This window comes from Taurulus bubalis (genome assembly GCF_910589615.1).
Source record: "Taurulus bubalis genome assembly, chromosome: 6".
Taxonomy (NCBI): domain Eukaryota; kingdom Metazoa; phylum Chordata; class Actinopteri; order Perciformes; family Cottidae; genus Taurulus; species Taurulus bubalis.
The window spans coordinates 2,927,481-2,953,436 of record NC_136594.1 but is presented as its reverse complement, the minus strand read 5'-3'; the positions used below and the strand labels follow the sequence as shown (position 1 = coordinate 2,953,436).

The 25,956-nt window shown below is 43.2% G+C and overlaps 2 protein-coding genes across 2 annotated transcripts; one reads left to right on the top strand and one right to left on the bottom strand.

Moving 5' to 3' along the window:
• Positions 1-784: 784 nt before the first annotated feature.
• On the bottom strand, positions 785-9,450 carry LOC306737337 (mitoferrin-2-like; the record flags this gene model as incomplete). The annotated part of the gene is made up of 4 exons (XM_079219058.1): positions 9,121-9,450; positions 3,364-3,592; positions 3,198-3,254; positions 785-1,371 (listed from the first exon to the last, which is right to left on the bottom strand). The coding sequence occupies exons 1-4, from the start codon at positions 9,427-9,429 to the stop codon at positions 785-787; spliced, it is 1,182 nt and encodes a 393-aa protein (XP_079075184.1). The 5' UTR covers positions 9,430-9,450.
• Positions 9,451-13,059: 3,609 nt separating this feature from the next.
• On the top strand, positions 13,060-22,586 carry LOC306738076 (ectonucleoside triphosphate diphosphohydrolase 7-like; the record flags this gene model as incomplete). The annotated part of the gene is made up of 13 exons (XM_079219905.1): positions 13,060-13,069; positions 13,156-13,329; positions 14,626-14,831; positions 15,941-16,091; positions 16,987-17,090; positions 17,201-17,260; positions 17,575-17,723; positions 18,531-18,697; positions 19,220-19,421; positions 19,511-19,630; positions 19,723-19,808; positions 21,721-21,882; positions 22,370-22,586. Exons 1-13 carry the CDS (start codon positions 13,062-13,064, stop codon positions 22,584-22,586), a joined length of 1,806 nt encoding a protein of 601 aa, XP_079076031.1. The 5' UTR covers positions 13,060-13,061.
• Positions 22,587-25,956: the final 3,370 nt, after the last annotated feature.

Below are 25,956 nucleotides of genomic sequence, written 5' to 3'. Positions count from 1 at the left end.
ATGAAAACTATTAAACGCATCAGGATTTAGTGGAGCGACTTTTGGGAACCAGGACTTCCAGTCGGAGATCTCAAGGCCTTTTTTCTAACGGATATTAATGGTTATGTCATAATAAAGCACATCAAGACGAGGCGTCTCCTAACATTCGTACGCGTCCTCGCCTCAGGCTGAGTAGATCTCCGTTAACAAAATAAGAGTTTGCTCATAGAATCTAAAAAGGCGGGACCGGAGGGAAAAGCTGCAGAGTTTTAGATTCTTAAACTTTTAGAGATTTAGATTCTTAAACTTTTAGAGTTTTAGATTCTTAAACTTTTAGAGATTTAGATTCTTAAACTTTTAGAGTTTTAGATTCTAAAACTCTAAAGCTTTTATAGCTTTTATAGCTTTTCTCTCCGGTCCCGCCTTTTTAGATTCTATTTTTATATTTTCTATTGTTTTAGATTCTTAAACTTTTAGAAAACTCTAAAAAAATTAAAGTTTCTAAAAATCTAAAGCTCCAGAGTTTTAGAATCTTAAACTTTTAGATTATAAAACTCTAAAAAATGTAAGATTATAAAACTCTAAATTCTATAGATTCTCAAATTAAAATGTAAAATCTAAAGCTCCAGAGTTTTAGATTCTTACACTTTTAGAGTTTTAGATTCTAAAACTCTAAATTCTATAGATTCTCCAACTAAAGATTCTGAAACTCTAAAACTCCGGAGCTTTTAGATGCTCACAAACTCGTATTTCTAGAGTTTTAGACTCTGGATCTTTTCCTCCCGCCTCAAAGTTTTTTCTTTCTTCATTTCTCGGCGTCCCGATCTCCCCGCAGCCGCCTCTCGTGCCGCCGCTTGGTGAGGACGTATTTGAAGAACTCGTAGACGGACCAGCTGATGGCCGTGGACGGCATCTGGTAGATGACGCGTGCCTGGACGCCTCTGAAGAAGGCCGGCGCCCCGCCCGTCCTGTACACCGTCCGAAAGGCCTCGGCGAGCCCGGAGATGTGGCGGCCGGCGCCGGACTCCGCCGCCGCCGCCGCTCCCACGGCTCCGCCCTCGGCCCGGACCGCGTGCACCACGGCCCGGGCCTCCTGCGTGTTCAGCAGCGTCTTGCAGACGTCGAGCGGCGTGGTGGCGGCGGCGGCGAGCGCCCCGGCCAGCGCCCCGGACACCACGTGGGAGGACGGGTCGTACTGCCGGTGCGGGTTCAGCAGCTCCTGCAGGTACTCGTAGCTCATGAAGTGCAGCGCCTGGAAGGGCACGTTCATGGCCAGCTGCGTGCTGTAGCTGCGGTAGAAGGCGGCCGGGCCGTCGCGCCGCAGCAGGGACGCCGCGCAGTGCAGCGCCCCGCGGTACGGGGAGTTGAACATCTGCATCCGCTGCTTCACCACTGGGGAGGAGAGAGAGATGGAGTTGAGACAAGGGGAACGGAAAAGACAGGGTTCATGCACAGGCTGACCAATGCGTTGCCAGGACCTTTCACCAAATTTCATTGACTTTTTTTCTTTTTAAGTCATCAAATTTGGTTAAAAGTCATGGAAATCCATTGTTTAGAATGTGTATGCACCCTGCGTTCATTTCCATGACTTTTACATTTTAAGTCATGGAAATTCCGATGACCTTTCACCAAATTTCCATGACTTTTAACCCAATTTCTTTTCTTTTCCACGACTTAAAAATAAAAAAAGTCAATGAAATTTGGTGAAAAGTCATGGAAAAGTCTTGGCATATTCCATGACCAAACATTTAGTGAAGTCTGGGTGTAAACAGTAAAAAGTGAGTAAATGTAGTATTTAAACTAACAATGAGAACACAAAGCATACAGTAAACCTTAAATGACTCAAATGAATGAGACAATAGTTTGATTAAAAGAATAAACATTTATATAGATGCCTGCTTATATTTTGAGTCTTTCTTTTAAAAGCATATTCATTATTTCAAACTCAGCGTAAATGAACGACATGAACACATGAATATAACACATTTACATGAACACATGAATATAACACATTTACATGAACACATGAATATAACACATTTACATGAACACATGAATATAACACATTTACATGACTTTTACTCAACCTAAACCGAGGACTTTTCCAGACCTGGAAATAACCATTTTAAAACTCCATGAGCGTAACTCGTCTCATGGGCTGATCAGTCACAGCCGAGTCTGTAGCTCCCCCTAGTGTCCTGATGGGGGAACGGCAGCATCGGGGGGATTTCAGGGTCTTTGGTGTCTGTAAACTTCTGACTTCTGTAAATAGACGACAGCGTCTTCACAGTGCGGGATGTACCACGCGACCGTGAAGCTCACGTGCACGACTGTTGAAGCTCACGTGCACGACTGTTGAAGCTCACGTGCACGACCACGTCACGGGTCATTGAGATACTGATCATCCATGATCCATAAGAACAGATACAGATCCCTTTGTTTGATTACAGCTGCTGGTCTTTAAGGATCCAGCCTCAACCGCTCTGAAGGCAGTTCACCATCAACAACTATGAATGTTATTCAAAGCTAATGTTGATCCATATTAACAGATCCAGAAATAAAAGATTGTATTTTTATTGATAAATAAACCTTGTCATTCGTAGTTTTAATGATGTATAATAAGAGTTATACTACATTTTATTTTACTAGATTACATGTGAACGCATCATGAGAACGTTATAATTTTACCTTCAGCCAGCACTCATTTTCACTGAGCAGAGCCTGAACGCATCACCATGTAACTGAAGCTGCTAACATTACTAGCTCTCCTCCTGTTGGTGCTCCGTTAGCGGTGCTGCTAACGTTACTAGCTCTCCTCCTGTTGGTTCTCCGTTAGCGGTGCTGCTAACGTTACTAGCTCTCCTCCTGTTGGTTCTCCGTTAGCGGTGCTGCTAACGTTACTAGCTCTCCTCCTGTTGGTTCTCTGTTAGCGGTGCTGCTAACGTTATTAGCTCTCTTCCTGTTGGTGCTCCGTTAGCGGTGCTGCTAACGTTACTAGCTCTCCTCCTGTTAGTCTAAACACGGATTGGTTGTTTACAAAGTCACATGATCAGAGACTAGAGAAACATCCATGATGTCCTGATCACATGTTCTACTGGATACTGGAGGAGAACCATCGTCAGTAGAACTTTATTTACACCGTGACGGTCCGTTACACTACTGACGTTTGAGCGGGTCAGGTGAGCTAACGTAAGCGAACACAAAGGGGGAGGAGTTACCTTCGGCTGGGTTCATGATGGCGTCGTGCAGCACCGTGGCCATGCAACCCGCCACTCCTGCAGAACAGAGAAACGGAGGTTTAAGACTCAACCACGAGTTGCTAAATAGCGTTTCAGAACAAGTCGGTCAGTCACGGTACACAGAAGTAGAAAACGTCCGTCTCACCGTTGGAGAAGTGGCTGTTGGCTCCGGGGTGGATGGCGTCGCCGAGCGTGAACTTGATCTTCTCGTAGCAGGCGAAGTAGAGCGCGTGGGCCGGCCCCGCCCCCACCGCCAGCACGCTCACGCCCCTGATGGGCCGCCACGCGCCCTCCGTCCGCACGATCTGCCGCAGGGCGTCCATCACGTTCCTGTAGCGCGCCGCCGGCTCGGGGTGAAGGCTCTGCATGCGCGTCTGAACGGAGAGAGAGGAACTCAGTTATTCTTTCACAGAACTAGTTCCTTCTTTCTTTAGGATCGGTGCCGGATGTTAATACCTAAACTCGCCTTCACCTGCTAACCCCTGCTCCCTACCCTTCACTTGCTAACCCCTGCTCTCTACCCTTCACCTGCTAACCCCTGCTCCCTACCCTTCACCTGCTAACCCCTGCTTCCTACCCTTCACCTGCTAACCCCTGCTTCCTACCCTTCACCTGCTAACCCCTGCTCCCTACCCTTCACCTGCTAACCCCTGCTCCCTACCCTTCACCTGCTAACCCCTGCTCCCTACCCTTCACCTGCTAACCCCTGCTCCCTACCCTTCACCTGCTAACTCCTGCTCCCTACCCTTCACCTGCTAACTCCTGCTCCCTACCCTTCACCTGCTAACCCCTGCTTCCTACCCTTCACCTGCTAACCCCTGCTTCCTACCCTTCACCTGCTAACCCCTGCTTCCAACCCTTCACCTGCTAACTCCTGCTCCCTACCCTTCACCTGCTAACCCCTGCTCCCTACCCTTCACCTGCTAACTCCTGCTCCCTACCCTTCACCTGCTAACCCCTGCTCCCTACCCTTCACCTGCTAACCCCTGCTCCCTACCCTTCACTTGCTAACCCCTGCTCCCTACCCTTCACCTGCTAACCCCTGCTCCCTACCCTTCACTTGCTAACCCCTGCTCCCTACCCTTCACCTGCTAACCCCTGCTCCCTACCCTTCACCTGCTAACCCCTGCTCCCTACCCTTCACTTGCTAACCCCTGCTCCCTACCCTTCACCTGCTAACCCCTGCTTCCTACCCTTCACCTGCTAACCCCTGCTCCCTACCCTTCACCTGCTAACTCCTGCTCCCTACCCTTCACCTGCTCCCTACCCTTCACCTGCTAACCCCTGCTTCCTACCCTTCACCTGCTAACCCCTGCTTCCTACCCTTCACCTGCTAACTCCTGCTCCCTACCCTTCACCTGCTAACCCCTGCTTCCTACCCTTCACCTGCTAACCCCTGCTCCCTCCCCTTCACCTGCTAACCCCTGCTTCCTACCCTTCACCTGCTAACCCCTGCTCCCTCCCCTTCACCTGCTAACCCCTGCTCCCTCCCCTTCACCTGCTAACCCCTGCTCCCTACCCTTCACCTGCTAACCCCTGCTCCCTACCCTTCACCTGCTAACTCCTGCTCCCTACCCTTCACCTGCTAACCCCTGCTCCCTCCCCTTCACCTGCTAACCCCTGCTCCCTCCCCTTCACCTGCTAACCCCTGCTTCCTACCCTTCACCTGCTAACCCCTGCTTCCTACCCTTCACCTGCTAACCCCTGCTTCCTACCCTTCACCTGCTAAACCCTGCTCCCTACCCTTCACCTGCTAACCCCTGCTCCCTACCCTTCACCTGCTAACCCCTGCTCCCTCCCCTTCACCTGCTAACCCCTGCTTCCTACCCTTCACCTGCTAACCCCTGCTCCCTACCCTTCACCTGCTAACTCCTGCTCCCTACCCTTCACCTGCTAACCCCTGCTCCCTACCCTTCACCTGCTAACCCCTGCTTCCTACCCTTCACCTGCTAACCCCTGCTTCCTACCCTTCACCTGCTAACCCCTGCTCCCTCCCCTCCACTACGGGACTCATTCCGTTGCAGCTTCTCCAGTTCTTTTTTTTTTAAATCAACATTTTTCTTTATTTTTTTGCTCCATTGATTTTCTATTTTTTTCTTCTTTTCTTTGTCTCTGTCCTATGTAAAGGGTCTTTGAGCATTTTGAAAAGCGCTATATAAAATGAAAGTATTATTATTATTATTAATGTTCGTACAAAACAAAAACATACAATCACTTGTTCAAAGTTCAGGCAGCTTTCACTCACTCACACCAAACAGGAAGTAAGCATCAAACTGGTTCCCTCCACAAAAAGATAATGAAATACATTTTTTTAGGATTTCTCTGTCTGGGCGATAAATATCACTATTGTTTCTGACGGGAGAGAGAGAGAGAGAGTGAGACAGAGAGAGAAAGAGAGAGAAAGAGAAAGAGATATAAAAACACACACACACACACACACACAATATCGTCGGGTTGACTGTCGGTGCTTTCACAAAATATTGACTAAATACAAATGTGATTTTTGATGAAAGTAATTCTGGATTTAATGACCGAGCGGTTGAAGGCAAATCAGTCGAGTAGGGTCAGAAAAATAAATACAGAATTCTACTGTAAAGCAGCCTTTACAACAATAGTTATGCCATAGTATCATATGCAAAATCTAAAATGATATTGATAGAATGTCAATATATTATTCCAGTATAAACACAACGAGGATTTAAACACTTTTTTAAAGACACGTAAAAGCTTCTAAATTCAAGATCTCACTAGAAACACATAGACTTAAAGACCAGGAAGTGTTTCAGGACTCGTTCCCTCTATAAAAAGAATGAAGAGCGTCGGCCACATGACTTGAATGAATACGAGTAAAACATCAAAACACACCAACTTCCAGCAGTGTTCATGTGAAGAATCACAGAAACGACTGCAGTCAAAGTCCAACCACAAACCACGGAGCTGAACACAGACAGGAAGTGGTGTGACACCACAACAACACAACAACACAACAACACAACCCACTGGTGCGTCACCGGTTGCTAAGCACGGGGAACATCAGGGCATCTGTGCAACACGCCAAGTTCCACCAAGATGGCGCAGTCGTCAAAACCTTTCATCCTGCTTTAGGAAACGTAACTCGTGTGCTGAGTCAGCAACGATATGAACCGAGTGTTCGAGTCTGGAGGAGAGAAAGGAAGGTGGAAAAGAGCCCAAATGTTCTGGCAAACAAACAGAACCCGGTGTGGGTGAACCACACACAGACCGAGTACAGCCACCGGCCCTCTGGTGACACGATGGCGGTGTGTTTCTAACAGGAAGTGGAGGAGGTAAATGCACGTCGTACTTGATGCTTTAACTACTGACACCGGATCAGTCATGAACTGATACCTCTGGATGCTCTCTGCGTTGTGTTCGCTGTGAATGCTTTCCTTCAGTTAGCAGACAACATGGTGCCGTTTAGTTCCAATCAGACGGGGACAGGAAGCGAAAGACATTTCAACGAGGGAGTAAATCGTCACGTCGGTTAATCAATTAACTGCTTACCGAGTCTGAAACAAGAGAGTCTGTATTTTACATTTCTGATAAAACTGTGTTTTTGTTTTTGTTGTTGTAGAACAGATCAGTGTTTAATATGAGGTACAGCACAGCAACAATATGTTGTGTATACAAGGCACCAAAACCCTGGAAGAGGTTAATAGAGAGAATACGGATGTGTGTGTGTGTGTGTGTGTGTGTGTCTTTTTGACTCAAATCTGGCCGATAAAAAGTGGACGAATATCCTCCAATAAATAACTCAACTCGAAATAACCAACAGAAAAGAAAGTCCGCTCCACTGATTCTACACATACAGTATATATATATATATATATATATATATATATATATATATATATATATATATATATATATATATATATATATATATATATATATATATATATATATATATACACACACACACACACACACATACCTGCCCTTTTGTAATTGTACCTTTGCATTATAGGGAGAGTCCGTCTTAAACAAGACCACATTTGCTGCTACAGTTTTTATTACTTTGGTTATTGACAGAGCACATTAATGACCATCAGCATAAATAATAGTATAGCAGTAAATAATAATAAGTATATAACAGTAGATTTAGCAGAGCACGTCCTAATCTCCAGGTGAAGACGTGGCCGTACAGGGACGGAGGAGGAGAGGAGGAGGAAGAGGAGGAGAGGAGGAAGAGGAGGAGGCTTTGGGTTTGAGTAACTCTGTAAAGTCCTCGGAGAAATGAGGAAGCAGGAAACTGAGTCAGAAGTTGGTGGAGAGAATGAAAGATGTTTGCCAACAAGGAACTGAGATTGTGAAAATAGAAACACGATGTATGGAGGAAGATGCCCGCAAACATTACTGTAAATAAAAAATACTTAATGCACTTCCTGCTTCTGCTTAGTGGCTGAAACTAGGAGTCACAGTCTGGAATGAAGGGGTACCAGAAAAAAAACACATTCAGAATCTCTCACCTCTTAAGTTGCTTTTTATACTTATTTAATTCAGGTTCAGGGGCTCGGTTAATAATAATAATAATAAAGAGCTTTTTGTTGTAGAGTGATTTCATAACTTGAGATCCTCCCAAAGCTGGAATGTTCGGTTTCATTTCTTGTTAAATGCTTTCTAGAAATGAGGAAACCTGAAGTCAACATTCGAGTTTGGCAAACTAATGATCTTTCTTGATAATATTATTTAGATTCAATAACGAATAAATACACTGATGCATTGGAACAAGTCGTAATCACAACGCGACCATTTAAAATGACCATAACTCACACGGCTGCAAGTCAAAACACACACACACACACACACACACACACACACACACACACACACACACACACAGTGAATGTGAATTAGAAATAACGAGGATTCTGTCCTTGTGAGGCAAAGTCATATTTTCAGACACCTGAGGGGCCGAGCAACCGTCTGCAAAACAAGACTGGAGGTCACGTTGGAGGTCACGCGGCCCATGAATTGGATGAATTGGATGAGCTCATCATTAAGGAATCTGTTGTGAACGAGAGCTTTGTTCCATTGGAAACCAGTGAGGACGGTTTGTTCTTTATCTTCTGGAGACTAGTCTGCATGGAGATCTGTTTGAGAGGAACCTCGTGACATTATGTCATATTACGCAATGAACAAGATTACAGTTGTGTAAAAACAAACTGTGCAACTCCTGAACAAAAAGGCACAATAAGATAAACTGGATTAATAGTGTCTTTAACAGCGGAGGGTCAGATTTTAAACATAACATAGTAACATGGTTATGTGATCATGAAACTATCCAGTTAGACATCTATGTTGGGTTACAGTAAACACACACACAAGACAACTGACTGAACTAAAGGTGTGTGTGTGTGTGTGTGTGTGTGTGTGTGTGTGTGTGTGTGTGTGTGATATTTCCAAGAATCCATCCATCTATAGTCGACCGTTGATCTGTGTAAATCATTCACCACTTCTTTCTCTTTCCAGCAGCACAGTTATCGCCACATTAAACCCTCAGTGAGCAATAATATCATCAACTTGCATTATGTATTTAAATAAATGAGGAATACCAACATTTTAATATGAAATAGTGATGATTTAAGGAAGATTCATGGCTCCACCAAAGAGTAAAAAGGGGAGTTAAAGACCGGTAATGGAGGCATGTTGTGGTGCCACTGCTGCTAGTTACACAAATAATAAACAAAACTGACGTTGAATTGCGTTATTTAATGCTTACTTCATGTTTATTTAACGTTAGTTAGTTAGCTAGCCTCTGCTAAAGAGGTCAGATTGTGACGTTAATCGAGCTCGGGCTCGTTTTCGGGCCTCCGGCAGCTCTGTGGTTTTTAACGGTTACCAACCGCCGTCACGTGAGCACAACGTGATGACGTAGAAGTACCTTGACGCAGTCGATGGGGTACATGACGCAGTGCTCCATGATTCCAGCCACGGATCCCGCCAGCATGTGAGTGCCGGTGGTGGCTCCTTGAGGCAGTCCTTCGTAGTCTATTTCGGGCTCCGTAGAGGTCGAGGCCTCCGGAGGGCTCAGTCGATGCAACGCCGGGGAAAAGTCCTGCTCCCCGGGCATCCTCGGCGAGAGAGACCCGACGAACCCCCCCGTGGCGTCCAGGAGCTGGCCGCCCATCCAGCGAAGCTCTGCCCCGGCTGCGGCGCCTGTAACCCGGCTGTCTACGCCCGGTGTTTCCATGGAGGCTCGCCGGGAGAGGGAACCGTCCGTTCCAGTGAATTAAAGAATAATCGACGGCTCCTGCGACCCGCCTGTCGATGCGGGCTTCCCGGTAGTCTCGGCGGGTCGCTGCTACTGCGCTCGGGCAGCTGTAGCGGGTCCGCGAACCGGGAGTACGGGGAGGGGGCGGGATCCGCGGTGGGTTTGTCAGGGAGGCACGCCAGAAGCGCGAGCTGATTCGACAGCCCGACTGTCAATCACTACCGGGCTCTCCGATTGGCCGAATCCGGCTTGTAATAAGGCGGGTAAAAAAAGTAGGCGGGGTTTCTGCGTCAGTGGGCGTTGAGGATTTCGTAACATCGGGAGGTCACGTGTATTTACGGGAATTGTTTTAAACAGGACGTCCCGAATTGGAATTATTAAAAGATATACACACTTTTATTAATAGCTGCTATATAATTAAATTAAATTATATTATTTAGACTTGATTGTCCAGAAGGACATTTAGACACAATACAAAATATATTCTCTAATGCTTTAATAATGCTAGATAAATATAGAAAAACACACGTTTTTGTTCTACACCCCCAATATAAAGAATGAATTCCAATTAAATGAACATTAACAGCATCAGCAGTTATGAGGACAACTAACTGTAAGTTGTTAAACTTTTGTGAATTTCTCAACACTCCCTTTAGATATCAATAACTTTGGGGGATACACAAAGTTGCACACATTACTGTTGAGCAACATCTTACATTTAAATCAGAGCCTCCAGGCGGAACTGGTCAAATAAAAACAACAATGAAATAATTACATATTAAACAATAAGAAACAATTCAAAAGTGTCAAGTGCTTCATGTCACTCATCACTACATTTTGGTTTATTCTCTATTTTATAGTTTTTATTATGGCGTTGTAGACATTTGTCTACAAAGAAAACTACCTGATTTGATTTGAGCTTTTATGATGTAAAGACCTTCTAATCGATGGTTTTGACAGAAAGCCTCTAGTGCAACAACGTTATTAAATATTTAAATTGGTCTTCTAACTCTTTACTTCTGTTCACTGTTGTAGTTGGGCTGAATAAAGGGATGGCTGTCAATCATAAACTCTTGTTGACAAATCATGTACAGCGTGTTCTCATGGTGTCGCTTGAGATCCTTTCAAACTGATTTAAGTTTCCAAACCTTGACGTTTAGGCTACATGTATATCCACTATTTTTTTTAATGTTACTTTGTAATATAATATATTTATATTTCTCTATACATCAATATATATACATATATATAGATGTGTATATATATATATATATATATATATATATATATATATATATATATATATATAGATGTGTATATATATATATATATATATATATAGATTAATGTGTGTGTATATTATATATAGTTATACATATATGTAGTTGAATGAATGAATATATACTTTATTAATCCCCAAGGGGAAATTTTGTGTCGAGTAGCAGCCATTTACACAGAAAATAAGATCAGATATAAAAACAACAGGGATGAAAGATATATAAGATATATACAATAATAATACTAATAAAGATAACAAATAACAATAAAATAGCTGGATGAAAGAAAGAAGAACAGAGTATTCATTTAGGAATTAAATTAAATTAACTAAAACAGTAGAAGTGCAAGTGCACATACATGCATATTAAGTGTGTGAGGTGTAAATAAAAATAACAGCAACAACAAACAATAGAAGAGTGCAAAAATGCAAATAATGTATGTAATATAATATGTTAAATGTGAAGTGTAGATAACCATAAACATATAAATGTATATTGAAAAGGAATCCTCCTCGCCAGGATATTCCTCGAGTGTTCAAGAATTGACAGAACAGGTTATATTACAGTTAAGGTTATTTATTTAGCAATTACACACCTACATGAAATGCATACCTACAAGGCCTTGGACTCCCCTGATGGTCTGCTCTGCATACAGTCTGCACACAGCCAGAATGAGAGTGGGTCTCGTTCTCTAAGAACAATGGATATTTATCCCATTTCTGTGAGACTCCCCCTTATCTGACTTTCATATTTGTCTCAGTCTTAGTAGCGAAAAAGGGAGCTGAGTCCGTCTGTAATTCAGACATCTAGCTGACATCAGCAGCAAAGACAGTCTGTCTGTATCTAATCTGTTTAGCCAAGGTCAAGAGCGACTGAGAACTTGACCAGTTACGATTTCTCAGCTTCGCTCAGCTTCGAGACACATTCTTTAGTATAAGTGGGACATGAAACTTTAGTCAAAGTAAAGTAGTACAACATATAAATCATTAAATTCTCTTCAATATATATATATATATATATATATATATATATATATATATATTCATTATGTTGTATATAATGGAAAGACAATATCTGATGACTCAGTCTACGTGTGTGTTTAATTAAAGGTAGTAGTACATTATTATTATTATTTGGATAAGAATATAATCCTAAAAACAATAGTAACCCGTAACAGATGCCTCTGATCAGTAAATAATAAAATGCATAATCAGAATACCACATTTTCCAAAAAGACGTGTTTATATAAGCATTTGCAGAAAAATAAATACACACGGACACACATATATGTAACACACCACCACGCCCCGCCCCCTTTTGGATTAACAGAAAGTGGGCGTGTCGAGAGGTGCTCCAGACCAATGGCCGCCGCTGAACCGCCCAGTTACGTGTAATGACGACGTAGCCGCGCGGGGCCGACCGGAAGTCGGTCGGATTTTTCGCTCACTTCCTCCTCTCCTCCTCCTCGACGTCTTATTCTTCTTCTTCTTCTTTGGAGAGGCGCCTTTAGGTAAGTTCGTACCGGAGAACGACAGCGTAGGGACCCAATATGTAACGCGCCAGCCGCCCGGTGCCGTTACCGGCGTGTAGCGGGTCGGTAACACACAACGGGAGCCGGGACGCTGCTGACGTCGGTGGCTCCGTCCAGCAGGACAACCGTCCTGTTCGTTTGTGCTCCGGTTAATCTTATATAACCGGGAATAAGCCTTGGGAGAAGAGCTGCGTTTTAAAGGGCTGTCACACAAAGATATGTATATTATATAATACATAATAATATGCATATATCATGCAGTAGTATATCTAAGCATCCTGTTATACTACAGTATATCTCTTATAATATGTCACACTGATATTTGCATCTTTAATGACTTTAACTAACTTTAACTCCACGTTCCCTCGTTTTGTGTGTGTTCTGTTCTTGATTTACTCTGAAATACCTCTCCAATGAATGTAAACGTCTCTCTTCTAACGAGCAAACCTCCCCATAGACCAATGAGCGCGTCTCATCTTTAAAGTGCAGCGTCCTGCTTCTAGATTAGAGTCATGATTTCATTAAAGGATCCCGTTGGGAAATCACAACGTTGCTTCAGCAAACCCACTTACTGGAAACCACCAAAACACATGAGGTGTTTGTTAGTTTTCACCTGTGAGTTGACTCATACGATGGCGGTTACACATCAGCTGATGATTATTCCCGTCCCTCCTCTCCCTCTTTTTCCCGCTCTGGCAGAAGAAGAGCAGCCGCCGCCGCTCCGGACCGCATCCTAACCCGACTGCAGGCGCCATGAGGTGACGTCTGGGGCATCTTGAATCACCCCCCTCCCACCGGGCCATATGGCGAGGTGATGAGCGCTGCAGCCCCCGATGGCCCTGTTTCGCAGTGCGTGACCCGGTTGTGAAGCTCTCCGTCTGTCCTCCTCTCCCCCAGGATCACGTTCTCCTGCCTGCCGGCCTCCTGGTACTGCAGCGTGTCGCTGCTGTCTCTGGGCTGCGCTCCCCGGCAGCGGCTGCTGCTGCTGCTCTTCGTCACCTCCGTCATCCTCCTCCTGGGAACCTACCAGAGGCAGCTGTGGAGCGGCCGGCCGCGGGGGCGAGTCAACAAGTGAGCCGTCGCCAAGTTAGAAGAAGAAGAAGCGTTATTTGTCATATTACATACTTTTTACATGCACACATGGAATCTGGACTCAGTGGTTCTCAAACTGTGGGGAGCGACCCTCTAGTGGGGTGCGGAGGTATCACAAGTAGATTTTTTTTTTTCTTCTTTTTTAATATTTTTTAAATAATCCTTTATTGGTGGGGAAATTACTCTCTGCATTTGACCCGTCCTCACACACATCTGCACTCGTTTTGTTTTGTTTGACACAAGTTTAACGTTATTGTTATTTTCTTTATATTCAGTGCAAAACAGGTTATTTGCAGCCACAGTAGGCAATTTCTTTGCCAAATATTTGTCATTTTTCGCACAGATATAACTTTATTTGCATTGTTCTAACAAAGTGATTAGTTGTTGTCTGATCTGGTTTACTTGAAAGTGATTTCAATTTTCTTTATTCTATTATTTGAAAAAGCACGGATGGAGGAGTCCCAAAAAATTGTTTCAATAAAAATTCAGCATTGACCATTTTGCTATAATTTTGTTGCCCCAACAAAATTATAGCAAAATTATCTGAATTTTGAACTAAACCAGTGGTTCTCAAATCTTTTCTGTCACGCCCCACTTTGGAGGAAGAACAATTTAAGTATTGGGGATAACGGAACGATCAACAGTGGTTTCAAAAAGTCTATTAAACCGATTATTATTTGTATTTTACAGGATTCTGAGAAACTAACTCGCGGTTTTGTTTATTTCATAATCAACAATGAAAGCAACTGACAAAGAGAGGAGGAGGTGCTGGAATTATACGATGAAATAATAATAATGAATCATTTAAGAAACGTTCCACACGAATACAACTTAAAACAAAACGTGGCTGTTTGTGAGTCTTCCGCGTGAGCGCGGAGCCGAGCCAGCTGATAACCGCTGCGTGAGAACCTTATCTCGTTTGTTTTTCGAGGCCGGGCGGCCTGATCTCCCTCTGTGGGACCGAGCGCAGGTGTGACCCGAACCTGAGGACTGATAGAGACACGGGCTCACGGAAACCTGGGAGAGTCATGGAATTTTAAATATGGTTATTTCCAGGTCTGGAAAAGTCCTTGAAAAAAAAAAAAAAAAAAAAACCCGAAAGTGTAGTAAAAGTCATGTAAATGTGTTATATTCATGTGTTCATGACGTTCATTTACGCTGAGTTTGAAATAATGAATATGCTTTGAAAAGAAAGACTCAGAATATAAGCAGGCATACATACAGGCATCTATATCAATGTGTATTCTTTTATTTAAACCATTGTCTCCTCTGCAGGTACCTCTCCATGGGAGAGTCCTTGGAGGTCACCGACGTGTCGGACCCGGCTCTGAACTACGGCATCGTGGTGGACTGCGGCAGCAGCGGCTCCAGAGTCTTTGTGTACAACTGGCCGCCGCACAACGGGAACCCGCACACGCTGCTGGACATCCGGCAGATGAGGGACCGCGACCGCAGGCCGGTCGTCAAGAAGATCAAACCCGGTGAGGAGGAGGAGGAGGAGGAGGAAGAAATAAGACGTTTAAAAGCAAATGTTTCCACTCTGACAGGCGATTTACAGGAGATTCTCAATATCAGTATTTCTGATTATTTCTGACATAGTTGTGTAATAAGTCTCTTTAGATGATAATTTATATCTTTAGATGATACTTTATATCTTTAGATGATACTTTATATCTTTAGATGATACTTTATATCTCTTTAGATGATACTTTATATCTCTTTAGATGATAATTTATATCTCTTTAGATGATACTTATCTCTTCAGATGATACTTTATATCTCTTCAGATGATACTTTATATCTCTTCAGATGATACTTTATATATCTTTAGATGATACTTTATATCTCTTTAGATGATACTTTATATCTCTTTAGATGATACTTTATATCTTTAGATGATACTTATCTCTTCAGATGATACTTTATATCTTTAGATGATACTTTATATATCTTCAGATGATACTTTATATCTCTTTAGATGATACTTTATATATCTTCAGATGATACTTTATATATCTTCAGATGATACTTTATATATCTTCAGATGATACTTTATATCTCTTTAGATGATACTTTATATATCTTCAGATGATACTTTATATCTTTAGATGATACTTTATATCTCTTTAGATGATACTTTATATCTCTTTAGATGATACTTTATATATCTTCAGATGATACTTTATATCTTCAGATGATACTTTATCTCTTCAGCTGTGACCGATTAGCTCCTCAGGGTTTGGTTCCCGGAGTTAAAGGCTCTTTGAACCCGGAGACAGAACGGACCGACCTTTTTTATTATTCATTAACGCGAAAAAAAAAAAAAGATTGTGAAATCTTGAGAGGAAGCCATCTTCTAACTTCTCCGTACATTCCAATCATTTGGTAACCATAGAAACAGGTGTGCCTGTCAGCGCAGGAGTTTTTTCCTGATTAACATCTCTCCCTATAATTATACACAACATGCACTAATAACGCTCATAATTAATAACAGTGAGTCTTCTCTTTATAATTATGTGACTCATCAGAACAAACATGCATTTAGTTTTTTTTTCTTGTGCTGAATCTCTCTCTCTCTCCCCCCCCTCAGGTATCTCCACCCTGGCTAACTCGCCCACCCAGGCCAGCGACTACCTCCACCCTCTGCTCCGCTTCGCCGCCGCTCACGTCCCGAGGAGCAAACACAAAGAGACGCCGCTCTACATCCTCTGCACCGCCGGCATGCGGCTGCTGGCCGACAGGTAGCGGGGACTTTTACTCACACTCAGAGTGTTTGGGGGATCATGACCAACATGGATGCAGTCAAAATGTAAAATATATGAAGCATTACAGAGGTGTTTCTGTCATGGAGAACCGGGAAGAGTCATGGTGTTTTAAAATGGTTATTTCCAGGCCTGGAAAAGTCCTAAAAAAAATAAAATCCCAAAAGTTTAGTAAAAGTCATGTAAATGTGTTATATTCATGTGTTCATGTAAATGTGTTATATTCATGCGTTCATGACGTTCATTTACGCTGAGTTTGAAATAATGAATATGCTTTTAAAAGAAAGACTCAAAATGTAAGCAGGCATACATACAGGCATCTATATAAATGTTTATTCTTTTAATCAAACTATTGTCTCTTTCATTTGTGTCATTTAAGGTTTACTGTATGCTTTGTGTTCTCATTGTTAGTTTAAATACTACATTTACTCACTTTTTACTGTTTACACCCAGACTTCACTAAATGTTTGGTCATGGAAATTGGGTTAAAAGTCATGGAAATTGGGTTAAAAGTCATGGAAGTTGAGTTAAAAGTCATGGAAGTTGGGTTAAAAGTCATGGAAATGTGGTTAAAAGTCATGGAAATGTGGTTAAAAGTCATGGAAATTGGATTAAAAGTCATGGAAATTGGGTTAAAAGTCATGGAAATGTGGTTAAAAGTCATAGAAATTGGGTTAAAAGTCATGGAACATTGGTTAAAGTGTGTATGAACAGTGAAACACTACCACGTTCGACCACACGGGGGCGCCAGAACCAACACAAAATGCGAATTCCTTGCAGTAACTTTAAAGAAGCCTATAATTTACCCTCGAGAGGAAGTGACCGTCTCCTGTTAGTTTCTGTTTGCGTCATACTTTCTTGTGTCTCTTTTCAGCCAGCAGGCGGCCATCTTGGAGGACCTGGTCACCGACATTCCCCTGGAGTTTGACTTCCTGTTTTCCAGCTCCCACGCTGAGGTCATCTCCGGGAAGCAAGAAGGTGAGATGATTGTTCGCCACGGCTGGTTTTAGTTCCCGAATTAGGAGAATGCAGCAATGCTCCTTAACAACGTCTTTCTAACCGCGTCCTGTTTCCTCTCGACCCTGAAGGAGTGTACGCGTGGATCGGCATTAACTTTGTGTTGGGCCGCTTCGACCACGCCGACGATGGTGAGTGTGAAGGTGTTGAAGGCTCTGATGTTTAAAGTGTGTGTGTGTGAGGTTCTTCTCCAGTGTCAGAGTTCTAGAACCAGGAGTTGCTGTAAAGCGGTGAACACGTTTCTATATAATAAAACAGTTAAACTGATATAGATTCCTTAAGGAGTCTAAAATACGGTGCTGCTTCTCCATCCACTGCAGTAAACCTCACACCAACTCTTTAAAACATCCGCACTGTCCCTTTAAAACTATTTGCCACTAAAAATTGCCACTAATTACTTTAAAAAAATGACATCATAACACTTTAATATCTTCATGCTTCTCAGAAGACGCGACAGTGGAGGTGACGACGGGGTCTCAGAACCAGCAGCCAATGAGCAGGCGGCGCACGGTGGGCATCATGGATATGGGCGGGGCTTCCCTGCAGATCGCCTACGAGGTGCCGAGCGCCATCACCTTCAGCTCGCCGCAAGAAGTACGGTCACACTGTTGTTGTTGTTGTTGACGAGGGCCGGATTCTTTACTCGGGTGATAATTTGCGTCGATACGACGTTAAGTAATTAATTACAAAGGCGCATTTATATGTGCTTATACTGCAGGTACACTTTTATCTTGATGAGAATTAGTTTTATCAACGAATCTTAGTTGCATTATGTTATTGGAAATTTTGTAATTTCAGGCTGCCATAAAAGAAATCTGGCCAGGGACAGCAGATGAAAATTAGCCTATCTGGCTATCCCTGACTCACTTAGTTTTAATAATAAATAAAATAAATAAATAATAAAATAAAATAAATAAATAGTAAAATAAATAAATGATATTAATGACACATTTATCACATTAAATATATAAAATGAATAAATAATAAAATAATAAAAAATAAACAATAATAAAAAATGGTAAAATAAATAAATACAATAAATAAATAATAAAATAAATGAATAATACAAAATAAATAATAAAAGAAATCCCAGGGGACGACCTGCGAGACAACGTTGAGGGCACAAAGCGCCCTGAGGAGCGAGTCCAGGTTCTCTTTCCCCACATTTCCTGTCTTGCTGTTTTTAAATACATAAAGATTCCAGAAGAAGTCATCAAGTGTTCGTGTGGCGTCTAAAGCAACTTAAAATAATCAGTTGACGGGAATGTTCGACCAAAACGAGCCGCAGCTTCTCCCATTTGAGTGTTTTGCAGCAGTCAAATATTTGACATTCTTGCTAAAAAAATCATTGTTTATATTGAGAGTTTTTGTGTCTTTTTTTTTTTATAAAATTTTTCTCAGGAGGAGGCGGGGAAGAGCGTCCTGGCTGAGTTTAATCTGGGCTGTGACGTGGAGCACACGCAGCACGTCTACCGGGTCTACGTCACCACGTTCCTGGGCTTCGGGGGCAACATGGCCCGGCAGCGCTACGAAGACCAGCTGCTCAACAACACGCTGGCCAAGAACAGGTGCACACGCGTGTTCTCTTTGTTTTGATATGTTAAAGCCGTGTTCTCTTTTTGGAAACGGCGCCCTCTGTCTGCTTTGTGCCGTAAAGCACGACGCATATCCATCATGTAAAATATAGTATAGAGAATGCAGCTTTAACACAAAAGCATATACTTCTATACAACCAGAGGAGTCACCCCCTGGTGGTCAGGAGAGAGAATGCAGCTTTAACACGAAGCATAGACTTCTATACAACCAGAGGAGTCGCCCCCTGGTGGTCAGGAGAGAGAATGCAGCTTTAACACATGAAGCATAGACTTCTATACAACCAGAGGAGTCGCCCCCTGGTGGTCAGTAGAGAGAATGCAGCTTTAACACATGAAGCATAGACTTCTATACAACCAGAGGAGTCGCCCCCTGGTGGTCAGTAGAGAGAATGCAGCTTTAACACATTAAGCATAGACTTCTATACAACCAGAGGAGTCGCCCCCTGGTGGTCAGGAGAGAGAATGCAGCTTTTAAGACACTTGCTCCCTGTCCAGGCTCCTCGCGGCGCAGACGGGCCTGAGCGAGGACCGGCCGTACCTGGATCCTTGCCTGCCGGTGAGCCTGTCGGACACCGTCGTCAGGGACAACCGCACGGTGTACCTCAGGGGTCAGGGCGACTGGAGTCGGTGCCGGGCCGCCGTGCGACCGTTCCTGGGCCTCCACAACGGCACCATGTCCCCGGGGGGCGTCTACCAGGTACGGCCGATCCCGGCGGGGTCGCCCACAGCTTCAGTCACGCAGAAAGAATAGCTTATAACGGCATGTTTTATTTTTATTTATTCTAGGCTCCCATCAACTTCAGCAACAGTGAGTTCTACGGGTTCTCCGAGTTCTTTTACTGCACGGAGGACGTTCTGCGGCTGGGAGGGCCGTACGACGGGCACAAGTACTCCAGAGCTGCGATGGTATTTATTTACGTTTCACGAGTAACTTGGCTGTGAAATGAAACGTGGAGATGGTCGTCTGAATAAACCGGCGCTCGTTGTTTCCTCTGCAGGACTTCTGCCTCACCAAGTGGTCGATACTCAAGCAGCGTCTGGACAACAAGCTTTTCTCTCAGCAGGCCGACGTCAACAGACTCAAGTAAGTTTGTCTTCGCCTTTCATCTTCATGGCTCTAAAACTGTGACAAAAAACAGGGTTCATGGAAAACCTGGAAAAGTCATAGAGTTTTAAAATGGTTATTTCCAGGCCTGGACAAGTCCTTGAAAAAAATAAAATCCCAAAGTTGAGTAAAAGTCATGTAAATGTGTTATATTCATGTGTTCATGTCGTTCATTTACGCTGAGTTTGAAATAATTAATATGCTTTTAAAAGAAAGACTCAAAATATAAGCAGGCATCCATACAGGCATCTATATAAATGTTTATTCTTTTAATCAAACTATTGTCTCTTTCATTTGAGTCATTTAAGGTTTACTGTATGCTTTGTGTTCTCATTGTTAGTTTAAATTAGGGCTGCAACTAACGATTATTTTAATAATCGATTAATCGGTTGATTATTTTTTCGATGAATCGGATAAAAAAAAAGCGTTCATTTCCAACCCTTTATTCAAAAACAGAAGTGACAGTGCAAAACATCTTCAGAAAGTGCACAAACAGGTTGCTCCTTGAACATCCCTGAGCTGTTAATTAAAACAACAAAATGGACTCACACTAAAAACATACACATCTATGCTTTACATCTGCCAAATGTGAGCCCTTTTTACTGTAATTGATCCCTCCAGAGGCTGCATTTACATACCCTGCTTTATCAATATGTATGAAATACTGGAACAGAGGGAAGCTGTACTGCTCCATATAGAGCGTCCTCTTCCTTAAACTCTTTCATTCTGGGTCTCTTATGAGCACGTAGTTGGGCTAAGCCCAACTACGTGATTTGCTTCATTCTACTTTGAGTAAAAAAAACAAAAAAAACCTGCAGGCAGATCCGCCGGTGTGCCGGTTTAACGTTAACGAGTGACAGCGTGAACTGAACCAGACCGGGGGTGACGGCATGTTTCATCACGTTACGTTTTTTTACAAGCAAGACTGAACTGTAACGGAACATAACGTAACTTTAACGACAATACACAACCAAACACGTTAGCTAAGGCGATAGCAAGCTGACTAGCTTCCATTAAAAACAAGTTTGAGGAACATGAAGTCGCTGATTGGCCAAGACTCGACTTGTCAAAGATCTTCTATTTTTGAGAAGATCACAACCTCAGCTTTTCTCGTGTCTCACTCCAATCTCAGAAGCGCTGGCCGGCCAGTTGCTCTGCTCCGCTCTTTTTTTTTTTCTCCGCGACTTATTGCCCGGCGTAATAATCGCGCGACACAACGAATCAATAATGAAATTCGTTGCCAACACTTTTGATAATCAATTTTTATCGATTTTATCGATTCGTTGTTGCAGCCCTAGTTTAAATACTACATTTACTCACTTTTTACTGTTTACACCCAGATTTCACTAAATGTTTGTAATGGACATTTGGTTTAAAGTCATGGATCATTGGTCACAATGTGTATGAAGCCTGAATAAACAGGAGACTCACTTAACAAATAAAGTGTGTAAATGTTGGGTTGTGAAAACCAGGAATATTGGGTAACTTTACAAAATCTGAACCTTAAAAGTAGGCACGTAAATATAAAGCTCACAGAACTCTTGCTGGTCATCGTTTTAAATATATATATATTGCGTTTAAATGTAAATTAGATGTGGCTCTATAAATAAAATAATCATATGCCTTTCAGAGGAAATAACTTATTGGTTGAGGAATGAGATCCAAAACCTTTTACTGAGATATGTTTTTATATAACAAACACTTTCTGTGTCTGTTTTCTTATTTTTAACGGTTACATTGTGTTGCAGATGTGTTTTTAGGAGCAAAGCGTGTCATTTAGACCCAAACAGGAGGGAGTCGGTTCTCCACCAGGAGGCGCTGTTGAGTCAGACAGCCGGATGGAGTGTCTGCTCCTATTATTAACCTGGTGTGTAACTGTCCCTGCTCTCAGGCTGCAGTGCTTCAAGTCCTCCTGGATGTTCGAGGTGTTGCACTCCGGCTTCCGTTTCCCGGCCGACTACCTGAACCTGAAAACGGCTCAGCTGGTGAACGACAAGGAGGTGCAGTGGACTCTGGGAGCCATCCTGTTCAAGACCCGGTTCCTGCCACTCAGGTAACGCCAGACACACACACACACACACACGCATGCGCACACACACACACACACACACACACACACACACGAATATTTATGATTTCCACCTTAAAGATGTCATCATCGCTCTAGTTTCTCAATATGCACAAAAACAAATCAATATGCACAAAAACATCCCCTTTTCTCTGGAGTAGAAGGTATTTATATAATATATATTATTTATATTATATATATATATATAATACATATATATTTATATAATATATTATATATATTTATATAATATATATACATATATTATTTATATTTTATATATATATATATATATATATATATATATATATATATATATATATATATATATATAAGACACTTTAAAAACTTCCGTTAGAATGGCGTCGCATAAAGAGACTCTGGTCAAAATGAAGCCGCTCCCTCCTTGAGGAACTGTTGTTGTTTTGCTGTTCCACATGTTTACGTGTCTGCATGTTCACGATGCCTTCAGGGACCTGCAGCAGGAGACGCTGCGGCAGAGCCACCCCAGCTGGCTGCGCTCGTCCTTCGTCTACAACCACCACCTGTTCTCGCTCTGCATCCTGGTGGTGCTGCTCGCCATCCTGCTCTACATCCTGCGCCTCCGGAGGATCCACCAGCGCGAGCAGCGGCAGGCCGACACCCTGAACCTGCTCTGGGCCGAGGAGGGGGAGGCCCTGCTGTCCTGAGGGGGAGGAGTCTGGGGAAGGGGAGGAGTCTCCTACTGAGGGGAAAGATTCCTGTCCTGAGGGGGAGGAGTCTGGGGAAGAGGAGGAGTCTCCTACTGAGGGGAAAGATTCCTGCCCTGAGGGGAGGAGTCTGGGGAAGAGGAGGAGTCTCCTACTGAGGGGAAAGATTCCTGCCCTGAGGGGAGGAGTCTGGGGAAGGGGAGGAGTCTCCTACTGAGGGGAAAGATTCCTGCCCTGAGGGGAGGAGTCTGGGGAAGGGGAGGAGTCTCCTGAGGGGAAAGATTCCTGCCCTGAGGGGAGGAGTCTGGGGAAGGGGAGGAGTCTCCTACTGAGGGGAAAGATTCCTGTCCTGAGGGGGAGGAGTCTCCTACTGAGGGGAAAGATTCCTGCCCTGAGGGGAGGAGTCTGGGGAAGGGGAGGAGTCTCCTACTGAGGGGAAAGATTCCTGTCCTGAGGGGGAGGAGTCTGGGGAAAGGGAGGAGTCTCCTACTGAGGGGAAAGATTCCTGTCCTGATGGGGAGGAGTCTCCTACTGAGGGGAAAGATTCCTGCCCTGAGGGGAGGAGTCTGGGGAAGGGGAGGAGTCTCCTACTGAGGCGAAAGATTCCTGTCCTGAGGGGGAGGAGTCTCCTACTGAGGGGAAAGATTCCTGCCCTGAGGGGAGGAGTCTGGGGAAGGGGAGGAGTCTCCTACTGAGGGGAAAGATTCCTGTCCTGAGGGGGAGGAGTCTGGGGAAGAGGAGGAGTCTCCTACTGAGGGGAAAGATTCCTGCCCTGAGGGGAGGAGTCTGGGGAAGGCGAGGCGGCAAGGGGGAGGAGTCCTGTCCTGAAGGGGAGGAGTCCTGAAGGGGAGGAGTCCTGTCCTGAGGGGGAGGAGGAGTCTTCTTCTGATGGAAAGGGGGAGGAGTCTTCTCCTGAGGGGAAGAAGGGGGAGGAGTCCAGGGCGAGAACCCGAAACTAAAGAGCGCGAGGATCCTGGAGATCTGTGACTTTTTATTGCGTGGAAAAAGCCAGCGGGTTTTAATAATGAACCTGGAAATGAAACGTCTGGGTCCACGTTCTGCTGGAGAGGAACACAACAGGGATTCACCACTGGCAGCAGGTTGCTTTCATTTTTAGTACATGAAAGTACATGAACACATATTTATATACGACCCATGAAATGATACAAAGGGAGAACAACGTGTGTGTATATGTATGTATATATATATATATACATACATAAACAAAAGTACATCTAAAAAGGGAGAGAAGTCGACTCATCCGTTTTCTCCCCATTGATCCAAAGCCATGATGATGTTTAAATACCAGTTCACTGCTGGGCGAGAGATAATATCAGAGGAAATATTTGAATGCAATAAGAAGAAAGAAAGCGATCTGGAAGGAGATGAGGTCTTAAAGCCATTTCTAATAACCTGTTGGTCCCACGGTGGGAGGGTTTGGGTTCTTTTCCTTTTTTTGGGGGTCAAACCCTCGTCTCGTTTGTGCCGAATGATTTAAAATAAACACACACTTCCTGTTTCTGCTCAAACGGTTTTCCTCTCGCGATGATGTCACAGGAATCCGTGTTTGTTATTTCTGACCTTTGCACTTGGGCAGGTGACCTCTGACCTCTGGGACCAGTGTCCTCCCAGTGCTGGGCTTTGTGCAATGACTGTTCTGATGCTTCTCTTGAGATGAAGGTACCTTTTTAAACATCCATGTGAATAGAAACGATTCCAATCCAATAAAGGATCCTTTTTGTAATAAAAACACGTGTCGCGTCTTTGATCGCATCAGGTAACGACACGGTTATCGTGGCCCGGACATTATTATTATTATTGTTGTCGCAATATTTGTAAGAAAAGAAAAAATAACCCTATCTGTCAACTTAATCTTTAATTAATCTAATACTATATATATTTTAAAATATATATTAAGACAAATATATAGATACATATATGTATTTATATAAATATTAAAAAAATATATATATACAAATGTGCTTATATAAATCTTTAAAATAAAGTATTTAAATATATAAAATCACGTTGGATTCGTGCATTTCACTACTTTTAGGACCAAATGATTAAATTAAGTGCAATTTAAGTTTCAGGAAGTTGTAATTCCACCGTTTGACTCGCGTACTTTAAGTTGTAACTACACACTGCAGCCTGATGGAGAAGGAGGAGCCTGAGGAAGAACCTGGTGTGGGAGGAGCCTGATGGAAGAGGAGGAGCCTGGTGGAAGAGGAGGAGCCTGGTGGAGGAAGAGGAGGAGTCTGGTGGAAGAGGAGGAGCCTGATTGAAGAGGAGGAGGAGCCTGGTGGAAGAGGAGGAGCCTGATGGAAGAGGAGGAGGAGCCTGGTGGAAGAGGAGCCTGTGGAAGAGGAGGAGCCTGGTGGAAGAGGAGGAGCCTGGTGGAAGAGGAGGAGCCTGTGGAAGAGGAGGAGCCTGGTGGAAGAGGAGGAGCCAGAGGAAACAACACCACTACTTTGTAAGCGGCGCAGTGACGGCGTGCGGCCTGCTGGCGGCGCTGTGCCGCATTCATGCAACAACTAACACCTGGAAAAACACGAGCGAAGACATTCTTATTTTAAAAATATACTTTTAATACAACAGCTGCATATAAATATTAAAATATACATTATACAGGTGTACAGTACACTCACACAAAACAAAAAATATTAGGCTTCTATTTGTACGGCACTTCTTGTATTTTTCTTTTTTTTGTTGTGTTATTTTGTATTTTTTATTAACTATTGTCTTAAAGGTAACTTACTGACGAAGGAGACACTACAGAAGGTGTGTGTTAACAGGTCCGTGTTGAGCCGGACAGGAAAGGGCAGAAGAGAAGAATAAGGGTTGCTGTACATTATGACACGGCGTCGTGGAATGTTTGCTCTTCCTTTTCCTTTTCCTTCCCAGCATGCAACACGTTTTCAGACGGATCAAAAAGGAACCAGCGGATGCCAACGCCGTCGTTTTGGGGTCAAAGCCACAAACGTTCGTCTCGGCCGCCTCTCGTGTGTCATCGTTACTTCAGGGCTCAAATCTCTGGCCGATGTTTGCAAAAAATAAATACAAATTCAGCACTTTCTTTTTAACGAAATGCAAAACGTTAATTCGGGAGTTTAAAACGAGATTATTATATTACAAGTGAATCTATAATTTTCTTTGAAGTTTTATCTGCAAGAGTCGACTGATATATTTATTTAAACTCATTCAATTTACTGCAGAATAAAAAAAGAGATTTGTTGTATTTATTTTTCTTGATGCTTATTTGTATCACTCATTAACAATATTCTTTTTAAATGATTAGGTTTGTTTGTCTACATTTATTAAAGCATCAAAATACAGAAATCTCTTGTGCAAAGTAACAAAAAACTGTTGT